The sequence below is a fragment of the Sphaeramia orbicularis genome, chromosome 2 (genome assembly GCF_902148855.1).
Source record: "Sphaeramia orbicularis chromosome 2, fSphaOr1.1, whole genome shotgun sequence".
NCBI classification, from domain to species: Eukaryota; Metazoa; Chordata; class Actinopteri; order Kurtiformes; family Apogonidae; genus Sphaeramia; species Sphaeramia orbicularis.
The window spans coordinates 1234649-1256671 of NC_043958.1; the positions used below are offsets into that span (position 1 = coordinate 1234649).

At 36.5% G+C, this 22023-nt stretch overlaps 2 protein-coding genes across 2 annotated transcripts; both read left to right on the forward strand.

The window, feature by feature from the left end:
- The first annotated feature begins 224 nt into the window (after positions 1 to 224).
- LOC115432695 (uncharacterized) lies at positions 225 to 7749 on the forward strand. The gene is made up of 6 exons (XM_030153611.1): positions 225 to 416; positions 1448 to 1518; positions 3117 to 3440; positions 5158 to 5190; positions 5229 to 5338; positions 5374 to 7749. Exons 1-6 carry the CDS (start codon positions 256 to 258, stop codon positions 5521 to 5523), a joined length of 849 nt encoding a protein of 282 aa, XP_030009471.1. The 5' UTR covers positions 225 to 255; the 3' UTR covers positions 5524 to 7749.
- Positions 7750 to 8166: 417 nt separating this feature from the next.
- Positions 8167 to 17008, forward strand: LOC115432706 (uncharacterized). Its single transcript, XM_030153638.1, has 5 exons — positions 8167 to 8267; positions 11121 to 11570; positions 12759 to 12887; positions 13453 to 13550; positions 16272 to 17008. The coding sequence occupies exons 2-5, from the start codon at positions 11216 to 11218 to the stop codon at positions 16371 to 16373; spliced, it is 684 nt and encodes a 227-aa protein (XP_030009498.1). The 5' UTR covers positions 8167 to 8267; positions 11121 to 11215; the 3' UTR covers positions 16374 to 17008.
- Positions 17009 to 22023: the final 5015 nt, after the last annotated feature.

A 22023-nucleotide genomic window follows, 5' to 3' on the forward strand; every position in this document is an offset into this window, starting at 1 on the left:
ATAAAGTTAATTTTTTCCATTTTATTGAATATTTCACTCTTTTCTCTAGTTTTGATAGCTTTGCTTTTTTCTGTTTTCCAGGTTTATATATACACACACACACACACACACACACATATACATACATACATCCTGTTTTATTCATTTTGATGCTGCTGCTGCTAATGATGACGATGATGATGATGATGACGATGATGATGATGATGATGAGGATTACTATTGATTATTACTGACAGGGTAGGTGGGTGTAAATAAATGATCCTGGACCCGGAATCAGGACCCCTAGACCCGGATGAAGGAAGTCCAGCCCGGTCTGTCCAGTCTGGGGTGTTGTGCAATAGGCCCATCCTGAGCCATAATCGTGCTAAACCCGGTTCGTTTTTCGTGGCTGTGAACGGGATGCGGCATTTTTTGAGGTCAGTCCAACGATGACATAAAAACTCAACTGAAACCGGAAACTAACCGCAGCTGCGTCATGGGCCTTAGCCCCGTTAGCCGCGTTAGGTTAGCAGTAGCTAACAATAAATAACCCAACCCAAAAAAAACCCCATATTTTGACTCTGGGTCTGTTCAGTTCCGGTACAGACGTGTTAAACGGCTCAATCACGGCACAAACAAATGTAAAAAATGGTTTTGACTGCATCCGGTTTGGTGTTTATTTTTGTTAGCAATTAGCCTGCTAGCTAGTTAGCAAGCTTCAATGGATCAACTAGTGTTTGATCAGTTGGTTTGTTTTTTACTCTTTTTTTTTCCCCACGTTTTTGCTCCTGTATTAACATTAACCCTGAGTTCTATTTCCTCTGGTTTTATCTTTCCTTCATTAATCTTCATTCGTCACCGTCTACCTAAAATAAAACTCCTATAAACTGCGTCATAGCAAACATTCAATAATAAGAAGGATTTTACACATTTAGTTAGAAATGAACAAAACATGGACAAAAGAATTAATAAGAAGAAAACAATAAGCCTGAAACTGTACACAATTGGAGAATAAATAATAAAATAAATGTAGAAAAATGAACAAAATAATCAACAAAATGAACAATAACAAATAAGACAATTTACAAAATTATAATGTGAAAAAAGCAAATCAATTATATGAATACTATACAGAATATGTATATTTGATCTGGTCCAAACTATCAGATATTAAATGATTATTAGGATTTTAACCCTTTAAATTCCAGTTTGACATTCATAGTGATGCATGAAGGTTAATCAGGTTTGTTTTCACATGAATGTGAATCACTTTCAGTTTCAATCACTTACAGATTGTGTGTAAATAGACTCAAAGACTGGACGTGTTGACTGTGAGTTAATATTAACCCTCCCATCAGATAAATGTCTTTGTTCAGAGTTTCAGAACTGTTGCTAATCTGGTTGGATGTGACCTTTGACCTTGGATAGATGTGAGATTAAACCCTGTCTTTGGCTGCTTTATCCACAGAGTCCGAACATGCACCGTTCTGGATCTGGTTCTGATCCTGGTTCTGGTTCTGGTCCTCACAGCAGATGAAGGTGAGTAGACACATTCATCAGTTAGTTTTCAGTCAGATTCAACAAAGAAAAAGCAGCAAATCTGTGAAAACCACTGGCAAATCACTATAAACTATGAATCCATCCACAGAACAGTCACTGGTTTCAGTTTTTTAACCATTAAATACCTTCAACTTTTTCTGGGTCAACTTCTAAGTGAATTTCTCTCTACATTACATTGTACTTTACATTTTTCAGTGTAAATCATTCTTAGGTGCTGTGCACTATTTTTTCTAGTCTTTGTCGTATTTCTCCCATTTTTTATGTTTAAACTTACCGTACTTTCCAGGCTATAAGTCACACCTGACTATAAGCCGCAGGTGTCCACGCTGTGACATGAGATATTTACACAGAAAGATGATTTAAATATTTATTTACATACCTCAACTGCTTTTTTCCAAACAGTGGCTGTTACACGGCAGTAAAACGACAGGAACAGGCTGGTTCAAAAACCCAGAAAAGTCACTGATCTGTATCTTCATCTTCCTTCTGCTCATTAAACCACTGCAGTCGTCTTCAGTGTTCTTCAGCTGAACAGCCTCAAAGGCTCCGTCACACTCCTTCTCAGTCTCTCCTCTGTTATTGCTCAATGGCACTTCGGTGCTGCAGCTCTATTTCCTTCTTTACAGACACATCAATTGCTTTTAACTTAAAAGCTGCATCATATGCATTTCTTCGTGTGTTTTCCATGACGAGGGTTTGTGCATGACACACAAACTTCTTGTTAAAAGTTCAGATTAAAACTTCTCCTCCTCTTCATCACCTCTTCCTCCTGTCTGTCTCACTTTTGTGCTTCCTGCTAGAGCGCCCCCTGGAGGCCGTTAGCCTGTTTAAATCTATACTGGAGCTGCATCACTGTATAACCCGCAGGGTTCAAAATGAGAAAAAAGTAGCGGCTTATAGTCCGGAAAGTATGGAAATTGGTTTGGCGCCACTGGTACTATGTAGTCGAGCACCTGTGGGGCGGCTGTCTCTCTCTCTCTCTCTCTTGCTGTCTCTCTCGCTGTCTCTCTCTCTCTCTCTCCCTCTCCCCTCCTCCAGCGATGCTGGCGTCCATAGCACACAGGTCGAGGCATGCATCCACTCCGCTCCCCTCCACTCATGCAGGTTGCTGTATGCCAGCGTAGCTTTTTGTTTGTCTTTTGTTGGCTTTTCTTTTTCGTTTGGCCAGGTGGATCCAGACGTCCTGTTTTCGCTTTTTCTTTTGTTAGGACTTATTTTGTGGTTTATTTTTTGATAGGGTAGCACTGCGCTGGCAGCTCCTACGGCCCAGTATAGGGTCGGCCTGTCCAGCGCACTGTCCTTATGTTTAGTTTGCCGGTCCACTCTGGTCGTTTCTTTTGTTACTTTGGGCACAGGGTTCTAAAGGGGTTTTAATTCTGCTTAATTAAAAGCAGCTTGTTTTCAACAGGGAAAAGAAGTAAACCGATGAAAACAAACCAACGAAACAAAATAAATCAAATACAGTCAAACATGTTCTTTTGAATTATACTCTTTTGACTCCAGTGTCCTTTGTAAATATGTTTCACCTTCAGGTTGTAACAGTCATGTGTTTTCTCTCTGTCTTTGATCATCTCCAGCGTCGGCTCAGAGGTCCGTCCATGTTTCTGAAGGAGCCGACGCCGTCCTGCCCTGTACTTACCCCGGCGGACCTCCACCGTCTGATGTGTCCATTTACTGGAAAGACAAACATGACAACCAGGTGCTGACCATCCAAAACGACAAGATGGACCCGCGAAATCAGAGTCCAGGCTACCGGAACCGAACCCAGTCCTTCCCACACCAATACAAGGATGGGAACTTTTCGTTAGTCCTGATGAAGGTGGATGGGTCGGACGCCGGTCTGTTCGAGTGTCACATCATACCTGAGGGGTTTCAGCAGAACGTCAGACTCAACGTGACCAGTGAGTGACGACCATCATTAAATGAAACATGAAATAAAGCAGAAAAAAAAGGATAAATTTAGCACCAACGATCAGTTCAAACCATGTGGGTGGATCAGGATTTGGTCCAAAAGTAACATCAGGTCAGGACGGGCCAAGGACCGCTAGGTGGACCACAAATATGAAAGACAAAGGAGGACAGGAGACAACAACAGGTGCATCATGGGAAAATACACTGAACAGAAATATAAATGTGCCAACCAAAAATGCTAAGTCAAATTGCTAGTGTTTATAAGTAGGATAAGACTTTATCGTATTTCACATACAATAAAATTTGGGAGCACCTCCAAAATGATACTGATAAAACAATACGTACACAAAGCAATTGATTTTAAGATTTGGTCTCACAAAAAATCTAAAAAGAAGAAAAACTTGCATATTTAAATTAATAAGTTCAAAATAAAGAAATATAATTGCACGTAGTTGTAGTTTCATTGTCTGGCCTCTCAGTGCAGAGGTCAGTGTAGCTGGAACTCTGGGAAAGAAACTGTTCAGTCGTCTGGTGATGCAGGATCTAATTGGCCGGTAGCGTCTTTCCACCAGAAAAAGGTAGAGTGCCCACTCCAGGTCGGGGAGGAGGTCCTGCCTCAGGTGGAGGCTTGCAGTTCCATTTCAAAGGGTAGGGGTAAGGTAATACTCGTGCATTCTAACAACGGGATGTAATATAAGTAAACTCATGGAATCACTAGGATTATATGTGATCTGAAATTTCCCCCTGTGGGACTAATAAAGGCATATCTTATCTTATCTTTTGCTAGCAATGAAAATTCACTGCAGGTACCCCTTAACATTGAAAGACATGACTGAGGTAAATATTTAGTAAAAACATTCTTATTCTCTGAATTTAACAAAATAAACTGAACAAATATATACATGTACAAACCAAAAATGATCATTTAAATTGATCTGTAATGAAGTGTGGCCACAAATAATGTTTATGGCAGTGTTTTTCAACTTTGGGGTCACCTGAAATTTTTAGTAATTGATAAAAATAAAAAAAAACTTGCCAATAAAAAATATATGGTGAGTTGACAGAGACAGTCTCAATACTTAAAAGACATGAGAAACTGTGAGTGTGAAACTGCAGCACTGTGGTTCTGTTTATCTGTCAAATGTTCATTGTGGTCAGTTTCAGATGCTGCAGCTCTTTCATAATTCATAGTTTCAGTTCTTGTTTGTTCAGTATTAATTGTCCTCCTTGTAAATCACAGCTGGACTGACTGTACATATCCTGAGCCTTTGTGCAGTAATCGACACCTGGATTTACTGCCTCTGTCTACAATAATAGACATTATACAGACTAAATGTCCTCTGAAATTAACGTTTATCTGCAACATTGTAAAGCAAACTATTACATGATCAAACATGCAGACGTTTTAGAAAAAAAAAGTCTCCATTTTGAATGTCTGGGGTCACCAGAAATTTGTGACGTTAAAATGAAGTCACAAGACTAAAAAGGTTGGAAACTACTGGATTATGGGTAAAATGTAAAAACCAAATGAGCTGAAATCGATATGACACAGGATCGGCGTTTGATATTGTAAGTTTCTACAGATGAATTTAATGTGGAAAGAGACAAAGGAGGGAAATATCTGGTAAAAACATTCATATTCTTTCATTCTGTTGTCACAGAATGTGAAAACCACAGAGGGTCTAGTTGTGTTTCGTTTTGTTCCAGGTAAACGTGGATCTCCTGAATCCGGATCCTCTGGGTCCGGAGTGGGGTCATCTGGACCTGGAGTGGGGTCATCTGGACCTGGAGTGGGGTCATCTGGACCGTCAGGCGGCAGCTCGGTGGCGTCTCCACACCTCCTCCTCCACCTCCCACTGCTGCTGTTGCTGTGTTTGTAACTGAACAGACGGTTTAAACATGAACAGATCTGTGCATCCACACCAGAACCACCCAGTGTGGAAACTTAGAACTGAACCACCGCGAAAACAACCAGTTCAGATTCAGTTCAACCAATTAGAAAACACTTTAGGAGTCCCGCCCACAGTAGAGAAGGAACCACTGCTGCTCTTCCATTTCCACATTTATCTGTAGAAAAACTTCAGGCACTGAGCTGGAAACACAATGACGACCCAGACTCCAACACCACCTCGACTACACTTCCAATTCACAGCGGCGTTGACGTGTTCAGATTTGTGTTGTTTATTTATTGCATCGGTGCCGAACAGGTGTAAGACAGAACTGACTTTTTTACTGTCATTCCAGGTTTGTTTTTGTCGACTCCAGTGGCGGATGTCGGCGTCCGCGCCGTGGTTTCATGGTTCAGACCCGTTCACACACTACAATGTCTCCGGTATTTGAAGTATTTGTTTTTTTTTTCATTTGATGTAAATTTGTCTCTATTTATTTTTTTATTTATTTTTCTGAATTGATCTGTTCTGCTGTCGCACTGTTTTTACGTCTTCATCCAGATCTACATGACTTTACAGAATTTCCTCAGATTTTCAGTGCATTTTTTTTACAGTTGATTATTTTCAGTGTTTCTGTCTTTTTTGTCCACCTAATACAACACTCGATTTTTATTTTTTAAAATTTTTTATTTATTTATTTTTTTTACGTCTTTCCCGTCATGTTTTGTTGTTATTTTCATCGCCATCTACTCAAAAAAACAACAATAACCTCACAGTGGTCTGGTTGAACTGTTACACCACGTACTTGACCGAACAACCTGGAATATTAGTTTGAGGTTTTTTCGTCTACGTTGACCGATAACAACACGTCACTACTTTCATCTCACATCAGTGCCAGTCATCTGTTCATGTTTCATTCAGTTATTGAAACATGGGCGTGGACATGGACTGAAACTAAAATGGCACCTTATTGTTCATTAACGTACAAACGACTGAAAACACTAAAACCACGACTGTGACTGATGATCCAAACACTAACACTAACGCTGTGCTGCAGAACAACTCTGTATGTCAAACAGTTCAGAAGGAACATGAAGATTATTTTGGTCCTAATTTATTTTGTAAACTCTTTAAACGAGGTTCAGTAAAAGAATTCAATGTTAAAATGTTTTGTTTAGCACTAATAAGTGCATGTTACTGTAAGCATGCAATGCTCAGGATAATAAGGGTTTTGAAGGGTATTTGGATTTAAAATATTTAATGTTTCCATGTTTGAACTCCCCCTGAAACAACTGCGTTTTTACAGGTGGTAGCTGGCTAACATTAACTACTGTTAGCTCCCTAGCTAATGTTAGCTGATTTGGTTGTTTGAATATATCTTGTCTAATCTGCGAAAGAAAACCTCAGATTTATGTTTGCACAAAAAAAAATTGTATAATTTGCTTATAATGATTGAATTCAGCAGAAACAGAGTTGGCTAAAATCAAAAAAGGATAGGCTTTCTGCACCAAACATGGCTTGTCCAGCAGAAAAAATATAACCTCACTAGCTCATGTTGACAGATATCAGTCATTCTGATAAAAAAAAAAAAAGACCAAAAACGTAATCCTCTGAAACAGTGGCAGTCTTACACGTTAGCCGCTGTTAGCTTGCTGACTAACATTAGCTACTATTCGATCATTAACTAATATCTGCACTTAGCTCGAAATTGTTTTTAACTACTGTTAGGACACCAGTTGTTTGATCTTATGTTAATCTGCAGAAGGAAAAGTTATTGTATAATCTGTTTGTAATGACTGAATTCAAAGGAACGGCGTTGTCAAAGTTAAAAAATGGATACGCTTTCTGCATAAAACAGATTTACATAATGACGCTAAACAGAAAATAAAGCTAGCTTGTTCAGTAGAAAAGCATAGAGTTTAACTAGTATTACCTCATTAGCTAATGTTTACTGTTCTGATTAAGTATTTTAAGTTCAAACTATTTATAAAAATAATCCTGTTTTTCAAAATTAGCAAAGCTGAAGGTGTTGTAGGAAACTGTCCTTATAAACAGATAAACAGAGTTAGTTAGCATCAACAAGTAACTAGCTCCAAGCACGAAACAGACTCTGACATTGAAACTAAAAATAAAAATATCTCATAAAATTGAAAAAACAGTGGAATTAATAGCGCTAGCTGCTAGGTCATATCAGCGCTGTTAGTGACTGTAACTTAATGTAGTGTTTATTTTCTTTAAATCCCAGAAATCTGTAAATGATTTAAGAACGTGCCTTAGTCTGTAGTTTAAGATTTTCTAATGTCACAGACAGGATGTACATCAATAAATCCAAATGCATCCCTGTCTGGTAGAAAGCTCAGGACAAATGAAGCTGGTTATTCAATAATCAATACTGCAGTACCCCTCCCCCAAAAAATAAAAAAACATACTCGTGAATTTTGATGCTTCATGTGTCTTAAAATCATGTTGATATCTTCTAGAACAAAATAGAAGTAAGAATGTCCAATTTCCTGACCGTCGTCTGTAAACCATCAGAACTCCTCGTGCACTTTGTAGACGTAGACCTTTTTTCTACTTCTGTCTGTTCTGCTTGTGGCTTTTTACTGCATCATGTTAATGGTTGATTATTGGAAACTGTAGTTTATCACTTGTATTTCATTTATATCCTAAATGAAGGGACATCTCTAGTTTAATGTAGTTACAGAATTGTTTGAAGTGACTAGAACAGTGTGTTTGTGAATGCTGCAACTGCAGGTGTCAGTTTGTTCGACAAGTAAAACTTCATAAAAGCTGCTGTTGTACTGTGTGTGTTTTTTAGAAACGACCAGTAGGTGGAGCCACGCCATCACATTAGACTCATGATCATGACCTGTGGAGTTTTAGAAGGTTCTGCGGTTGGAGCTGAGGAAGAACTAAAACTGTACAAAGGTGTAACTGACGTCCTTCGGTTCCTTCTGACTGATCGTGGATATTGATCTAACGTTTCCTCTGCTCGTTCAGTTCCAAATTCATCCAACATTCATCAAATGTTTTCAGATGCATCAGTGAAGCTGTTTGGACCAAAGTTCTAATAGTTTTGGATTCTTCATTATAGTTTAGCTTTATTTAGTTTTAACTTTTTTTCTCTAATTCAGTTTTAATTACTTTTTAGAGCAGGTTTGCTAGTTTTTATTAGTTTTCATTTCCTCCTAAATGCTTAGTTTTAGTTTAGTTTTAGTATTAATTTTAGTTCAGTGGTCTCTTTTCTCTTCTTCTCTGTGGTCGTATTCAAATCAATCCCAGACAGGACTCTGCTGCTTTAGTCTCCATGTTTCCAGGTAGAGTGGGGACCAGAAGACGACTGGAAACCACAAGTGAACACAAGTGACGGACCGTGAAGTGTCATATGGTGCTGCTAGCTAAAATTGCAGGAGGGAAATAAATCGCTTTTGTATCAATCTGACGTTGACAAAGACGAAAACGAAGGGAATTTTATCCATAATTTTTATACGTTTTAGTTAGTTTTACAAACACACAATACAGTTTGTTATCGTTTTTTCTTTTAATTATAGTTTTTATTTATTTCAGTTGACAAAAATGTTTTTTCAATTCTAGTTCTCATTAACGATAATAACCTTGGTTTGGACAAAACCCACAATCATTCCATGTCCTCGCACTCGTATCAAAAAGCAAACAGCCTGAAAATGGTGCTCTATGCTAGCTGTTAGCGATCAGTATGTTCATAATTACGCTCTTTGAAACGATGCCCAAACCTTTTCTGGCCTTTGTTAGTGAATCTAGTTTGGATGTAGATGCCATTTTCTTTTTGCTGAAGTTCACTTTCATTTGTATGAATTTTAAAGTGATATTTTGGGGTACCACAGGGCATGTTACTGGGCCCAGAGTAAACCAGATGTGTGGTCTTTCAGCTAACTGATGTCATTATGAGGCGTTTGGTGAATGTTTGGCTGTATGATATTTTTTGTGGACATTAAACTAATGAAACTGAGAAAATTCTGAAGAAAAACATTTAACATTGGCCTCAAATAATAACAGTGAGCAGCTGAACATGACTCTAATGTGGCTGATGTGAGCAGATCAGAGGGTGTGATCTGACCCTGGTCTCTAATGAAGATGCTTAGTCCACTTTGAGTCCGGTCTGCTGATTGGACCGCTTTGATAAAGTCTGCCCAGTAACAGCACTTAGTCGGCTCCGCCTCTGTTCTTCCATTGGCTCGAACAGAAGTAGAAAAATCTGGAAAATTAAATTCTGTCTGGAATATCAGAGGAACAGAAACAAAACACACAATCGGATGTTCTGATTGGTCAATATTTGACCCCTGTTACTTCTTTCTTCTAATGTAAAAAAGGTGCAGCTCCTTTAAAATTATTTTAATCAAATAATTTTTTTTTTTTTTTTTTTACAGATCTGACATTTTACTAACATTAGCCAACTGTTAGCTAACTACAGCTAACAGCTAGTCTAATTATTGCATATAACTTTAACATAGGAGTTAACTGAAGCTAACATTAGCTAGCAGTTTAACTGTAACTGACAATAGCTCGTGAATTAGCACAGTTAGTATGACTAGTGAACTCACAGCAGTCTGTTACGTACTAAGTTTACCTAGCTAAAATTATATAGTGGTTTAACTGCAAATAATTACCTTAGTCAGCAGACCTTAGCTAGCACATTAACAGGTTACATGCAGTGAGATAAAAGAAGCTAACATTAGCTAATGAGTGCACTCCAGATAAATTAACCACTGAACTAACAACAGCTAATTTTATATAGAAAGTTAACTGCAATTAACATTATGTTATGAGCTAACAGCAGCAAACATTAGCTAATGATTTAACTGGAGCTAATGATATTTACTGACTTATTTGTAGCTAACCCTCTGACTGATTACCTCCGCCAGGAGGTATTGTCATCACTTTGCTTTGTGTGTTTGTTTGTTTGTTAGCAGGATAACTCAAAAGGTTATGGACAGATTTTCATGAAATTTTCAGGAAATGTTGACGCTGGCACAAGGAAGTAATGATTAAATTTTGATGGTGATCGGGGGGGCAGATCTGTTTTGGCAGAGGTCTGCGCTCTCCGAGTGCTTTTCTTGTTTATGTTTGTATTTTCCTTAAATCGTAAACTGTTTCGGCATTTCACTGAGTTGTAAAGAGTTACGTCTCTGTGACCTTGATGTTGGCCACCGACATTTCATCCGCTTATCCTTGTATCCAGGTAAATGTTTGTGTCAGATTTTGCGACATTCTCTCCTTAAATATCACATCTTACACATAATTACACTTTAAACCGTGGACACATCTTAAACTGTTTGGGATTTCATCCAAAATGTTAAATCCAAGTAAGATGTAACCACAGGTGTCCTGACACTGCTCCAGGTGGAACTCCATGGAGGATCTGTGATGGACATCTGCATGTACCTAGTATGTTCTAAAGTACAGGCTGAAGGTGAGCTGTCAGTCAGTAGAAGAAAGGGGGTGGGGTTTACCGTGTGCTGTTACATATGTACAGAACAGACTCGAGGCTTTGTAGATCATTACAACATCAACTTTCAATCATGTCCAGAAGAAAAACGTGGAGCTTTTCAACTCGATCCAGTCTTTATTAGAACGATATAGTTAATATGATCTTCCAGAAAGTCAAACTCTGAAAACAATCTGAGACTGTAAGATATTCTTTTTTTGTCTGGTTTCACTTCCTGCCTGTTCAGTGTCTGATGTGAGTTCCTCAGTGTTTGTGGTTTGATGATTTCTCTCCACGTTTGACAAATTGACCTCAAGAAACAGGAAGTTCAGTGCATTTATGCCCCAGTGAAGACGAAGAAGACGAAGCCGTTTGGGTTCATCGTTGAACTGGTCTGGAACGGAATTTAGACATGAATCTGTGGACGGTCCTGGTGGTTCTGGTTTGTGCTGAGGCTAAGGCACCGGTTGTGGACTATGAGGTGGAACTGGGTCAAAACATCACGTTGAACTGCTCTGTGGACGTTGATAAAACTCACTGGTTTATGAAAGTCCACAGTGGGATTCAAAGCTGGATCAGCCGCAACATGGACGTTGAAGGCAAGCATGTCCAGTACTACGTCTTCCCTCACGTCAACAAATTCTTAATCCAGGGAAACAAACTTCAGATCCTAAACATCAGTCACCAGGACCTGAGGACTTACTGCTGTGGACAGAAACAAGAGGGGCCCACGGTGTGGTGTAATACCACCTACCGCCTGAAACTCGGTCAGTACCACTCACCACACATCATGTACCGTTCATGTTCTACAGCTGAACTGTTGAGTGTTTGTTTGAGTGTTGTTTCTACACTCCGGTGTTAAAGAGGTCTGTGGACCGAGACTCATTCCACAGTCTTAAGGGGGTGTGGCAGAGTTCTTCACAAACCAAGGCCAGTGGAGACACGAGCATGTTTGACCTGAAAGTAAACAGAATACATTTGTTTCACATCGTTGGTTCAAATGAACAAACTAGATTCTATAAATGATTATTTTAAAATTTTAAAGTTAATTTTGTAAATCCTGTGAACATTCATGAATGAACTCTTTAAAACCTGACGTGTCATCGCTGACACACCCTGCACATACGCAGTTTGGTTACAGCACACAAAACATACTTTAATATTTGATCACTTTAAAAAAATACAAAATAGTCATTATTGTCTAATCGTAGTGTATTTGGTTGATAATACAGAACATCCAACACACCCTAAAGATAATATTTTGTTTATTTTGATTATTACATTAAAATCAAGAAAGTCAACCATTTGAAACGGAGCGGGGTGAAGTTTAACTCATAATGTCCCGCCTCCTTACCCCGTCCATCACCTGCCCTAAATTCCTCTGTCAGATTCCATAAGTAACTGAAAAATCCTCACATTTCAGACTAAATTCTGACTGTGCATAAAACACTAAATTGCTGAACATATCAAGGATAGACTGTTCATTTTGCAGCAGCATTTTACATTAAAATAAACTCTGTCCATTTAATTAAAAAAATACACATATTAAAAAACAAAAATAAACTCTGTCCTTTTCATAGCAGTAATGGTGCACATATCAAAAACAAAATAAACTTTGTCCATTTCATAATCAGAATACACATATCACAGACAGAAGTGCACTATCTGTGTCGTAACAATAATGCTCAGTTTTGCAGTGTGCATGTTTGAATTTTGATCCTGAGAAATTCAGTTTGGTTTTTGTGTCTTAAAACATTTGGCAATTGAAGAATGACAGAAACAAAAGGGAAAAAGGAAAAGATTGTTTGACTCCGACATAAAAAAAAAAAAATAATAACGCTGAACATTTAATGATTTGTCGTCTGAATGAATGTGGCGATTAGCATTAGCAGTCCTAAGCTAACGTTTAAACTGTACAAGTCTATGAACTGGTTAATGTTTGTGTTTGTCTTTAGTCAAATCTGATTCAACTCCACCCCCAAACAACACATACACGGACCCCCAGGACCAGGACCAGAGCTGGACTCAGTGGGTCATATGGCCCTCATTGGGCCTCAACGCCGTCCTCATCGTGGTTGTAACAGGTGATGACATCATAGTATTTTATCCTCTTGAACTGTGAACTCACACATTTGTTTTTTCATCAAATTTACAGAATTCTAAATATACAAAAGCTGAATTTGGAGAACAGGAACAGTATTTATTACCGTTTAGTCTGCAATAACATCTTAAACCAGTAAATATTCAATAATTTATAATAAACGTAGCGCTCTACAGCCGTTACTATGTCAGAAGAATCTGTTTTTGTCATTAAAAAAGTCATAGTTTTGGCATGATTTGACGAACTGTGACATATTTGTAGCAAATCTACAAACAAACAGACTTGTAAGGTAAAAATAATAGATCAAATGATAGAATTTAGTGGAATCAATAGTTTTCTCCAATGGAAAAACTGTGGCGGCCATTTTGTTAAATACTTTACACTTAAAATTATCCTTCATGTTTCTGTCAAATGTAAAAAATTAAATCTCATTAAGCTGAGTTATATAATATGTGTAAAAAAAAAAAGTGGATGGAAACATGTTAGCATTTAGCTAAAAGTGACCTGCGCTAAGGACTTGCTAACTGGCTAACTGACTCTTTTTACAGGTTTTGTTTTGAAATCATTGTGTCTGAAGACACAGAGGTCCACCTCCCACCCATCAGCTGTGACCAATCAGAGTCCAGAGACGCTGGATGGCGCACAGGTAAATGTGCTTTAGCTGCTAATGCTAATGCTAATGCTGCATGAACACAGCTGCTCACTGATAAAGGTCTGAGTAATCTGATCTGTGAAGTGGGAGGAGCCAAAGTGTTTTGCATTTTAATGACCATGTAACCAATCAGCTGCTGTTGCCGTTCAGAAGGAGCCAATCAGAGCTGAGGACAAAAGTAAACATTGTAACAGAGTTACAGTCAACAAGATGGGAAAAATTGGCATTGTTTACATTTTTGTATCATTGTGTCTTTTATGTTTTCATCTTGTTGCATCATTTACGTTTTTGTCTTGTGTTTTTAACGTTTTCATCTTCTTGCTTCTTTTACGTGTTCATATTGTTGGGTTTATATTTTTGTCTTTTCCATTTTTGTATTGTTGCGTTCTTGTGTATTTTTGTTGTGTGTTTTTTATGATTTCATCTTCTTGTGTCTTTTACATATTCATATTGTTGCGTTCTTGTTATATTTTTGTCTTGTTGCATTTTTTACATTTTCATCTTCTTGCGTCTTTTACATGTTTACATTGTTGTGTTCTTTTTATATTTTTGTCTTCTCAGTTTTTTATATTGTTGCATTCTTTTTCTATTTTTGTTTTGTTGAGATTTCTGTTTTCATCTTCTTGCATCTTTTACGTGTTCATATTGTTGTGTTCTTTTTATATATATAATTTTTTTTTTTCATTTTTTCATTTTCATCTTCTTGTGTCTTACATTTTCATATTTTTGCGTTCTTTTTATATTTTTGTCTTTTCCATTTTTCTGTGTTTGCATTCTTTTTATATTTTTGTCTTGTTGAGTTTTTTACATTTTCATCTTCATGCATCTTTCATGTGCTCATATAGTTGCGTTTATATTTTTGTCTTTTCCATTTTTGTATTATTGCGTTCTTTTTCTATTTTTGTCTTGTTGCGTTAGAGTCAAAGTTGCTTCTAATTATTGGTCATTCATAACCTGTTACTAACCAACCCAGTCATTAAATAACAGTTTTTCAGGTTTTTTTCAGGACAAAATCCATGTGACAGTGAACAAACAGACTGGAGTTGATATTAGTTTTCATTCTGACTGAATTCCTCATTAATTCTACAAAAACAGGACGTCTAACGATAATGTCATCTGATGTTAGTCATGAGACGTTTCCACAGAATTCATGTACAGGAAGTTGCATCATTTTCTTCTACAAAAAAACAAAAATAACAGTGAATGTTTTTGCTTCATCATGAGACACATCCTCAGCAGTTTCTACACTTTGGAAACATCCCTTCATTTTAGTTTTTGTCGCAAAAAACCCCAAAAAACTCAGGTTTCACTTTCCGTTGGTGTTTTGAGGAATTTCTTTGAAACGTCCAGTTTGGTGTAAACCCCTCTGACCTTTCACCTTGTGGTTGGAGTCTGACACCAGCTGCCACATGATGACAGTATCAGATGTTTGGAAACCTGCTGAGTCACTGTGTGTCATCGGACAAAACAGGTTTTAGCCGTAAACCGAATTACGGGAGTCTTTTGTTGTCATGAAAACCCCTAAAAATGATGATTTTATGGCTGAAAATAGTTCAACTCCTACTGGTTTTTAGAGGTTTGAGGGAAATCACAAAAGGCTTTAGTTTCCAGAAAGTTCAGCAAATATAACCACCATGACATCATCATGACAGCGCTGAAGCACTGAGTCTGCCATCTTTTTTTAAATTTCTAATAATAAAGCGTCAATAAACCATATTTGGACCAGAAAAAAGGGATAGGTGGAACTAAGATGCTAATGCTAACTCAAACGACATGAAGTAAGAGTCGAGTCAAACACCAGATACTGATAAATATTAATGCATACAGTTGTAGCGCTAATTAGCATTAGCATTAGCTTACAGACCATACAGTCCAATAGAGCAGAGGTGTCAAACTCATTTTAGTTCAGTTCCACATTCACCGAAATTTGATCTGAAATGGACCGGACCAGTAAAATAATAACAAGAAAAGCACTGGGAGAGCGCAGACCTCCACCAAGAGAGATCTGCCCCCACCCCCCCCCCCCCCCCCCCCCTTCATTTTGTTTATTATTTTCTTCATTTTTCTTCATTTTGTTTTTATATTTTATTCATTTTTGTTCATTTTGTTCATTGTTTTCGTCATTTTTCTTCATTTTGTTTTCACATTTTATTCGTTTTTCTTCATTTTGTTCATTTTGTTTTTATATTTTCATTTTTGTTCATTTTGTTCATTATTTTCTTCATTTTGTTTTATCTTCATTTTTGTTCATTTTGTTTTTATCTTTTCTTCATTTTCATTTTTCTTCATTGTGTTTTTATATTCATTTTTCTTAATTTCGTTCAATATTTATTTTTTCTTCATTTTTGTGCATTTTGTTCATTGTTTTCTTCATTTGTGTTTATTTCATTTTTATATTTTCTTCATGAACTGGACCCTTTGGTGGGCCCCATTTGGTCCCCGGGCCACATGTTTGACACCCCTGGTTTAGACAGTATTGAAGCCAACGCTGTCACTCATCTCCCTCTTTCTTCCTCTCAGTGGGCGGAACCGCGGTGACGTCTCGTGCAGACCCTCTATATGAGTTAATGCTAACATTAGCACTTCCTCCATGCTAATGCTAATTTGACCTGATGCTACAGCTGCCTGCTGCTGAATGTAAAGCTAAATTCAGAGAATGTGTTTGTAGTTTCACGTGCTGGACCTGACCTCTGACCTCTGACCTTTGACCCCTAGTACGAGGAGATCAACCTGGCCGCCTACAGGGACCCGCCTCCTGACAATCGTCTTCGTGAATGTATTTACTACAAGGCTCAGCTTCCACGTTCTTCCCACTGAGCTGGTTCTGGAAGATCCTCCAGATGTTCTACCTCTGTCCTTCAGGGGGAGGGGCTTGGATGTCCTGACTCCGCCCACAGTTGGACCAAAAACTGTTTAGGTTAAAGCCACAAAGGATGACAGTGTTTTAAGTTGTTGTTTTTAAAAGTGTTGTTTGTTTAATGGTGTAAAAACTTCCGACAGTCATCAGATCTAATTTATGAAAGTACTTTGTCTTTATTGATTATTAATTGATTACTATAGACTAATTGATTGTTATAGCAGAGAATTTGAGTTTGATCTACGGAAATTCTCGAACGCACAGTTTGTCGTTTCTACCACTAGAGGTCTCTGAGGTAAAATAAGAACAAAAGACGCAGGAGATGGTCACGTGACGTGTTTTCACAGTTTTCTTCACATTATGTTGCATCTGTTTTGTCTTTTACGTCATTTTTTGGTTTTGTTTCATCTTTTTACAAAGCAGCGTCTTCTGTCGATTCCACTTTTGACAACAAACATGTAAATATGCAAAGAAAATAGTCTTCAGCCACATCAGCGACTGGAGTCACATGACTTGAAAGTGTTTCTATGTAATGTTACAATTCTAATTCTGACCAACAGGGGGCGACGAATCCACCCTATGAACCCACAGACTGTATCAGTCACTGAATAAAGTATTAAAGTCTGGATTATGGTTTCATCAAGTTTTTTTTTTCTTCTTTCTTATTTTTGTAATGTGAACAAAAAGTCGGTTTCTTATTTTAGCCCTGTTCACGATCTTTTCCCAACACTAAGTGCAGTATTCATCCAGCCCTTACCATGACCTTTTCCTAACGTTAATTAAAATGTTTATCTAACATTTACTGTGATGATTTTTAAATAATATCCACAATCTGCTCCGAACGCTAACTAAGGCTACGTTCACACCGCAGGTCTGAATGCACAATTCAGATTTTTTGGTGAAATCTGTTTTTTCTGTGTACTCATTAAATGCGACTTCTTTCAGTTTTGAGTCTGAACTGAATGCGACTCTGAAGTGATCCACATGCGTAAAAGAGGTCCTGATGTGATACGTGACCACAAGGAAATATGTTTTTCCCACCGCTCCTCCTCCTGGGACGCAGAATTGTGACGTTTGTCGCAGTTCAATGACGTAAATGTCGGATAAATGCGACCTGGACGTTCAGATTGAAGTCGTACTGCAAAATATCAGATACGTACCGGATTTAGGACCACATATGAAAGTGGTCCGGGTCAGATTTAGGACCGCATATGAAAGTGGTCCGGGTCAGATTTAGGACCGCATATGAAAGTGGTCCGGGTCAGATTTAGGACCGCATATGAAAGTGGTCTGGGTCAGATTGTCATATGTGTCATATGGTGCTGCTAGCTAAAATTGCTAAAGCGAAATAAATTGCTTTCGTATCAATCTGACATTGACAAAGATGAAAACGAAGGGAATTTTATCCATAATTTTTATTCGTTTTAGTTTTGTAAACACGCAATACAGTTTCAGTTGGTTATCGTTTTTTCTTTTAATTATAGTTTTTATTTATTTCAGTTAACGAAAATGTTTTTACAATTCTAGTATTCGTCATTTCGTTAGTTTTCGATAACGAAAATAACCTTGGAAATCTCTCACATTATAAGTAAATGGGGAAAAAAAAAAAAGAATTAAAAAATTCGTAAAAAAAAAAGTGAACTTCGACCTACTTTTCCCAAATTGGAAAGAGATCTATTCTGGGTCACTGGTAATCTATAAACCAAATTTGGTATGAATTCAATCAATAGTATCGCTGCTAAAGTGTAAACAAACAAACAAACAAACTAGAAAAACAGACAGCCCAGACCTCTGCCAAGGCAGATCAGCCCCCCCCCACCCCCCCATCACCACTAAAATGTAATAATTTGTTTCTTGTGCCAGTATCAACGTTTCCTGAAAATTTCGTGGAAATCCGTCTGTAACTTTTTGAGTTATCTTACAAACAAACAAACAAACAAACAAACCCTGATGAAAACAGAACCTCCTCTCTTCCTCGGTGGACTGAACAAACTAAATTAAACTAATATTCTGTTATATCACAGGTGTCAAACATGCGGCCCGGGGGCCAAACCCGCCCCCCCACCAAAGGTTCCATTCCGGCCCTGCAGGATGAAAGTGCAAAACTGAACCTGAACATGAACCAGGTTTTCCAGATCCTTTTGGTTCAGGTTCCACATACAGACCAATGGGATCTACAGTCAAAAAACAACGCAATAAATAACCCAGAAATAATGACAACGACAAATTTTCTTTGTGAAAAATTATGTGGAAAAATTAAAGTGAAAAAATAAGATTACACTGTGAAAATATTTACATTTACAAAACTATTCTTTCACAATAAAACACAAATAAATACATAAATAAAAAAAAACAGATGAACAACCTGAAATGTGCAGTTTGAACAGTATTCTGTCTGTTCCTAAATGTTTATGGAACACTGTGTGTAAATGCACATGTACAAATAATAAATGAGGCAGAATACTGTTGAAACTGCACTAATCTTTCAAATGAAATTTCTGTTTTTTCAGGTTATTCACATCTTTTTTTGTAAAATGTAAATATTTTCATAATTTAATTGGGTTTTTTTTTTTTTTTGTACTAAAACAAAAAGAAAAACTTGGATTTGACATTATTTATAGGTTCTTAAGTCATTATTTTACTGGTCTGGCCCACTGCAGATCAGATCAGTGAAATCAAAACAAAAATCAACCAACAAAATATAAGTACTGGTATATAAATGATTGATAAGCAAAACAAACACAAACAAATAAACAAATAAATAAATAAAAATAATAATAAAAACAAATGAAATGAAATTATACATGCTCAAAAAGGAGTAGGAAGAAGTAAAAACTTCTGTACTCCTACCCCCAGTTTCTCTTCCTTCTGATCATTATATAGCAATTATTATTTTGTATGAATATAATAATAACAATAACAATAATAATAATAATAATAATAATAATGATAACAATAATAATAATAATAATAATAATAATAATAATAATAATAATAATAATAATAATAATAATAATAATGATAACAATAATAATAATAATAATAATAATAATAATAATAATAATAATAATAATAGTAGTATAACAGTATCACACATCCTTTTTCCTATATGCACTAATATGATAAAACCCATTTACAACTTTTCCTACCAGATATGAATAAAAACTAAAAAGAACAAAAACAAAACATGTCACATTCATCAGGACTTTTCTCGAGTGCGACTTCAGAATAAAACGCACAAACTCAGTCGTCTTTGGGTTTAACCACTTCAGTTCAGTTTCCTGTTTGTGTCTGTTTTTAATCACTGCAGGTGTCAGTGTGTTTGTTTTAGACGAGGCGTCGGTGCAGTAAATGCATCACATTTGCACCTTCCAGTGTGTGAACAGCGTCGCCTCGGTCCAGTTTACCGTCAAATAAACTTCTACTGTCGACTTCTGATTCTGCTCTCAGAGGCAGATGGGACACGTTTAGTTTGGTCCTCCACCCCCAGAGGAAAGTCAAAGGTTTGTCCTGTTAAAAGTGAAGAAGAAGATAGAACAGAATAGAACAGAATAGAATAGAATAGAATAGAATAGAATAGAATTAGAATAGAATAGAATAGAATAGAATAGAATAGAATAGAATAGAGTAGAATAGAATAGAATAGAATAGAAATAGAATAGAATAGAATAGAAATAGAATAGAGTAGAATAGAATAGAATATAATTAGATTAGAATAGAATAGAATAGAATAGAATAGAATAGAATAGAATAGAATAGAATAGAAATAGAATAGAACAGAATAGAGTAGAATAGAATAGAATAGAATAGAATAGAATAGAATAGAATAGAATAGAGTAGAATAGAATAGAATAGAATAGAAATAGAATAGAACAGAATAGAGTAGAATAGAATAGAATAGAATAGAAATAGAATAGAATAGAATAGAAATAGAATAGAGTAGAATAGAATAGAATATAATTAGATTAGAATAGAATAGAATAGAATAGAATAGAATAGAATAGAATAGAATAGAATAGAAATAGAATAGAACAGAATAGAGTAGAATAGAATAGAATAGAATAGAATAGAAATAGAATAGAATAGAATAGAAATAGAATAGAATAGAATAGAGTAGAATAGAGTAGAATAGAATAGAATTAGATTAGAATAGAATAGAATAGAAATAGAATAGAACAGAATAGAGTAGAATAGAATAGAATAGAATAGAATAGAATAGAATAGAAATAGAATAGAATAGAATAGAAATAGAATAGAATAGAATAGAATAGAGTAGAATAGAGTAGAATAGAATAGAATTAGATTAGAATAGAATAGAATAGAATAGAATAGAATAGAATAGAATAGAAATAGAATAGAATAGAATAGAATAGAATAGAATAGAATAGAATAGAATAGAATAGAATAGAATAGAATTAGATTAGATTAGAATAGAATAGAATAGAATAGAATAGAATAGAATAGAATAGAATAGAATGCCTTTACTGTCACTATCCACGTGTACAATGAGGTTTCAGAAGCAGTTTCAGGAAGTGAATGGTGGTGATGTTTGTCAGATTCAGTTCTGTGCTCTGTGACCTTTGACCCCCTCTGCTCTTCTGTCAAACAGCTTCAGCTTTAGCTCGGTTAGTTTTTTTTAATTTTTTTTTATCACTTTAGCAGCAAAACTACAGGTTGAATATGGAAGTAAATCTGTCTCATCAGATTTTGAATTATAAAAGCAACTGAATTTCTACCACTGAATTTTTTTTGCACTGAAATTAAGTATCTGAATTTTTTTGTCTCTCAATTTAACTATCTTCATAAATTTAGAATAAAAAATATTCAGATGCAAAAAATTCAGAAGCAAAAATTTCCCACAGCCGGGACACCAAGGATGTGTGTTCTGAATTTTTTGCATCTGAACTTTTTTTGCTGTAAATGTATGAACACAGGTGAATTCAGAGACAAACAATTCAGATATTTAATTTCGGTGCAAAAAAATTTTTCAGAATTTTAAAGATCATCCAAAAATGAACAACTTTTGAATTCTAACTTTATTTAAATTGTGAAAAATAATATGTAGTTTTTTAAAACAAAGTGCAAAGTGTGCCTTAAAGGCGCACCTGGATACCAGAGGGTTAAAATGATTTTCACACCATTGATGGTTAATATCTTCAGTGTAATTTTTGCATTTCACAAATTCATGGCGGGGGCTGGACTGGCCCTGGACCACATGTTTGACACCTGTGGTTTATCAGGTCTTTAAAACTTCCTTCCAGACGAAGCCCTGCCGTCGTGTTCTTTTTAAAACTATGACGTGATGTTCTTTTCGTTTTTAACCGCAGAACATCTGAAACTGATTCTGTTGAAATGAAAAAAAAAAAAAAAATCAGGTGGAAAAGCAGAACGACGGTTTTCAGAAACCACATCCTCTGAACTTCACACCTCGGCTCCAGGTCAAAGGTCATGTGATGAAGACAGACGACTGTGGCTGGTTCTTCAGCGACGTCACAACTCGGACCTGAACCATCTTCCATGTCTGGAAACAATACAAACATTATTTTTGGCACATGACAGGATGTTGCATCGACTTCCTGGACAGAAACTGTCTAGAAAATGCTGCTGGTT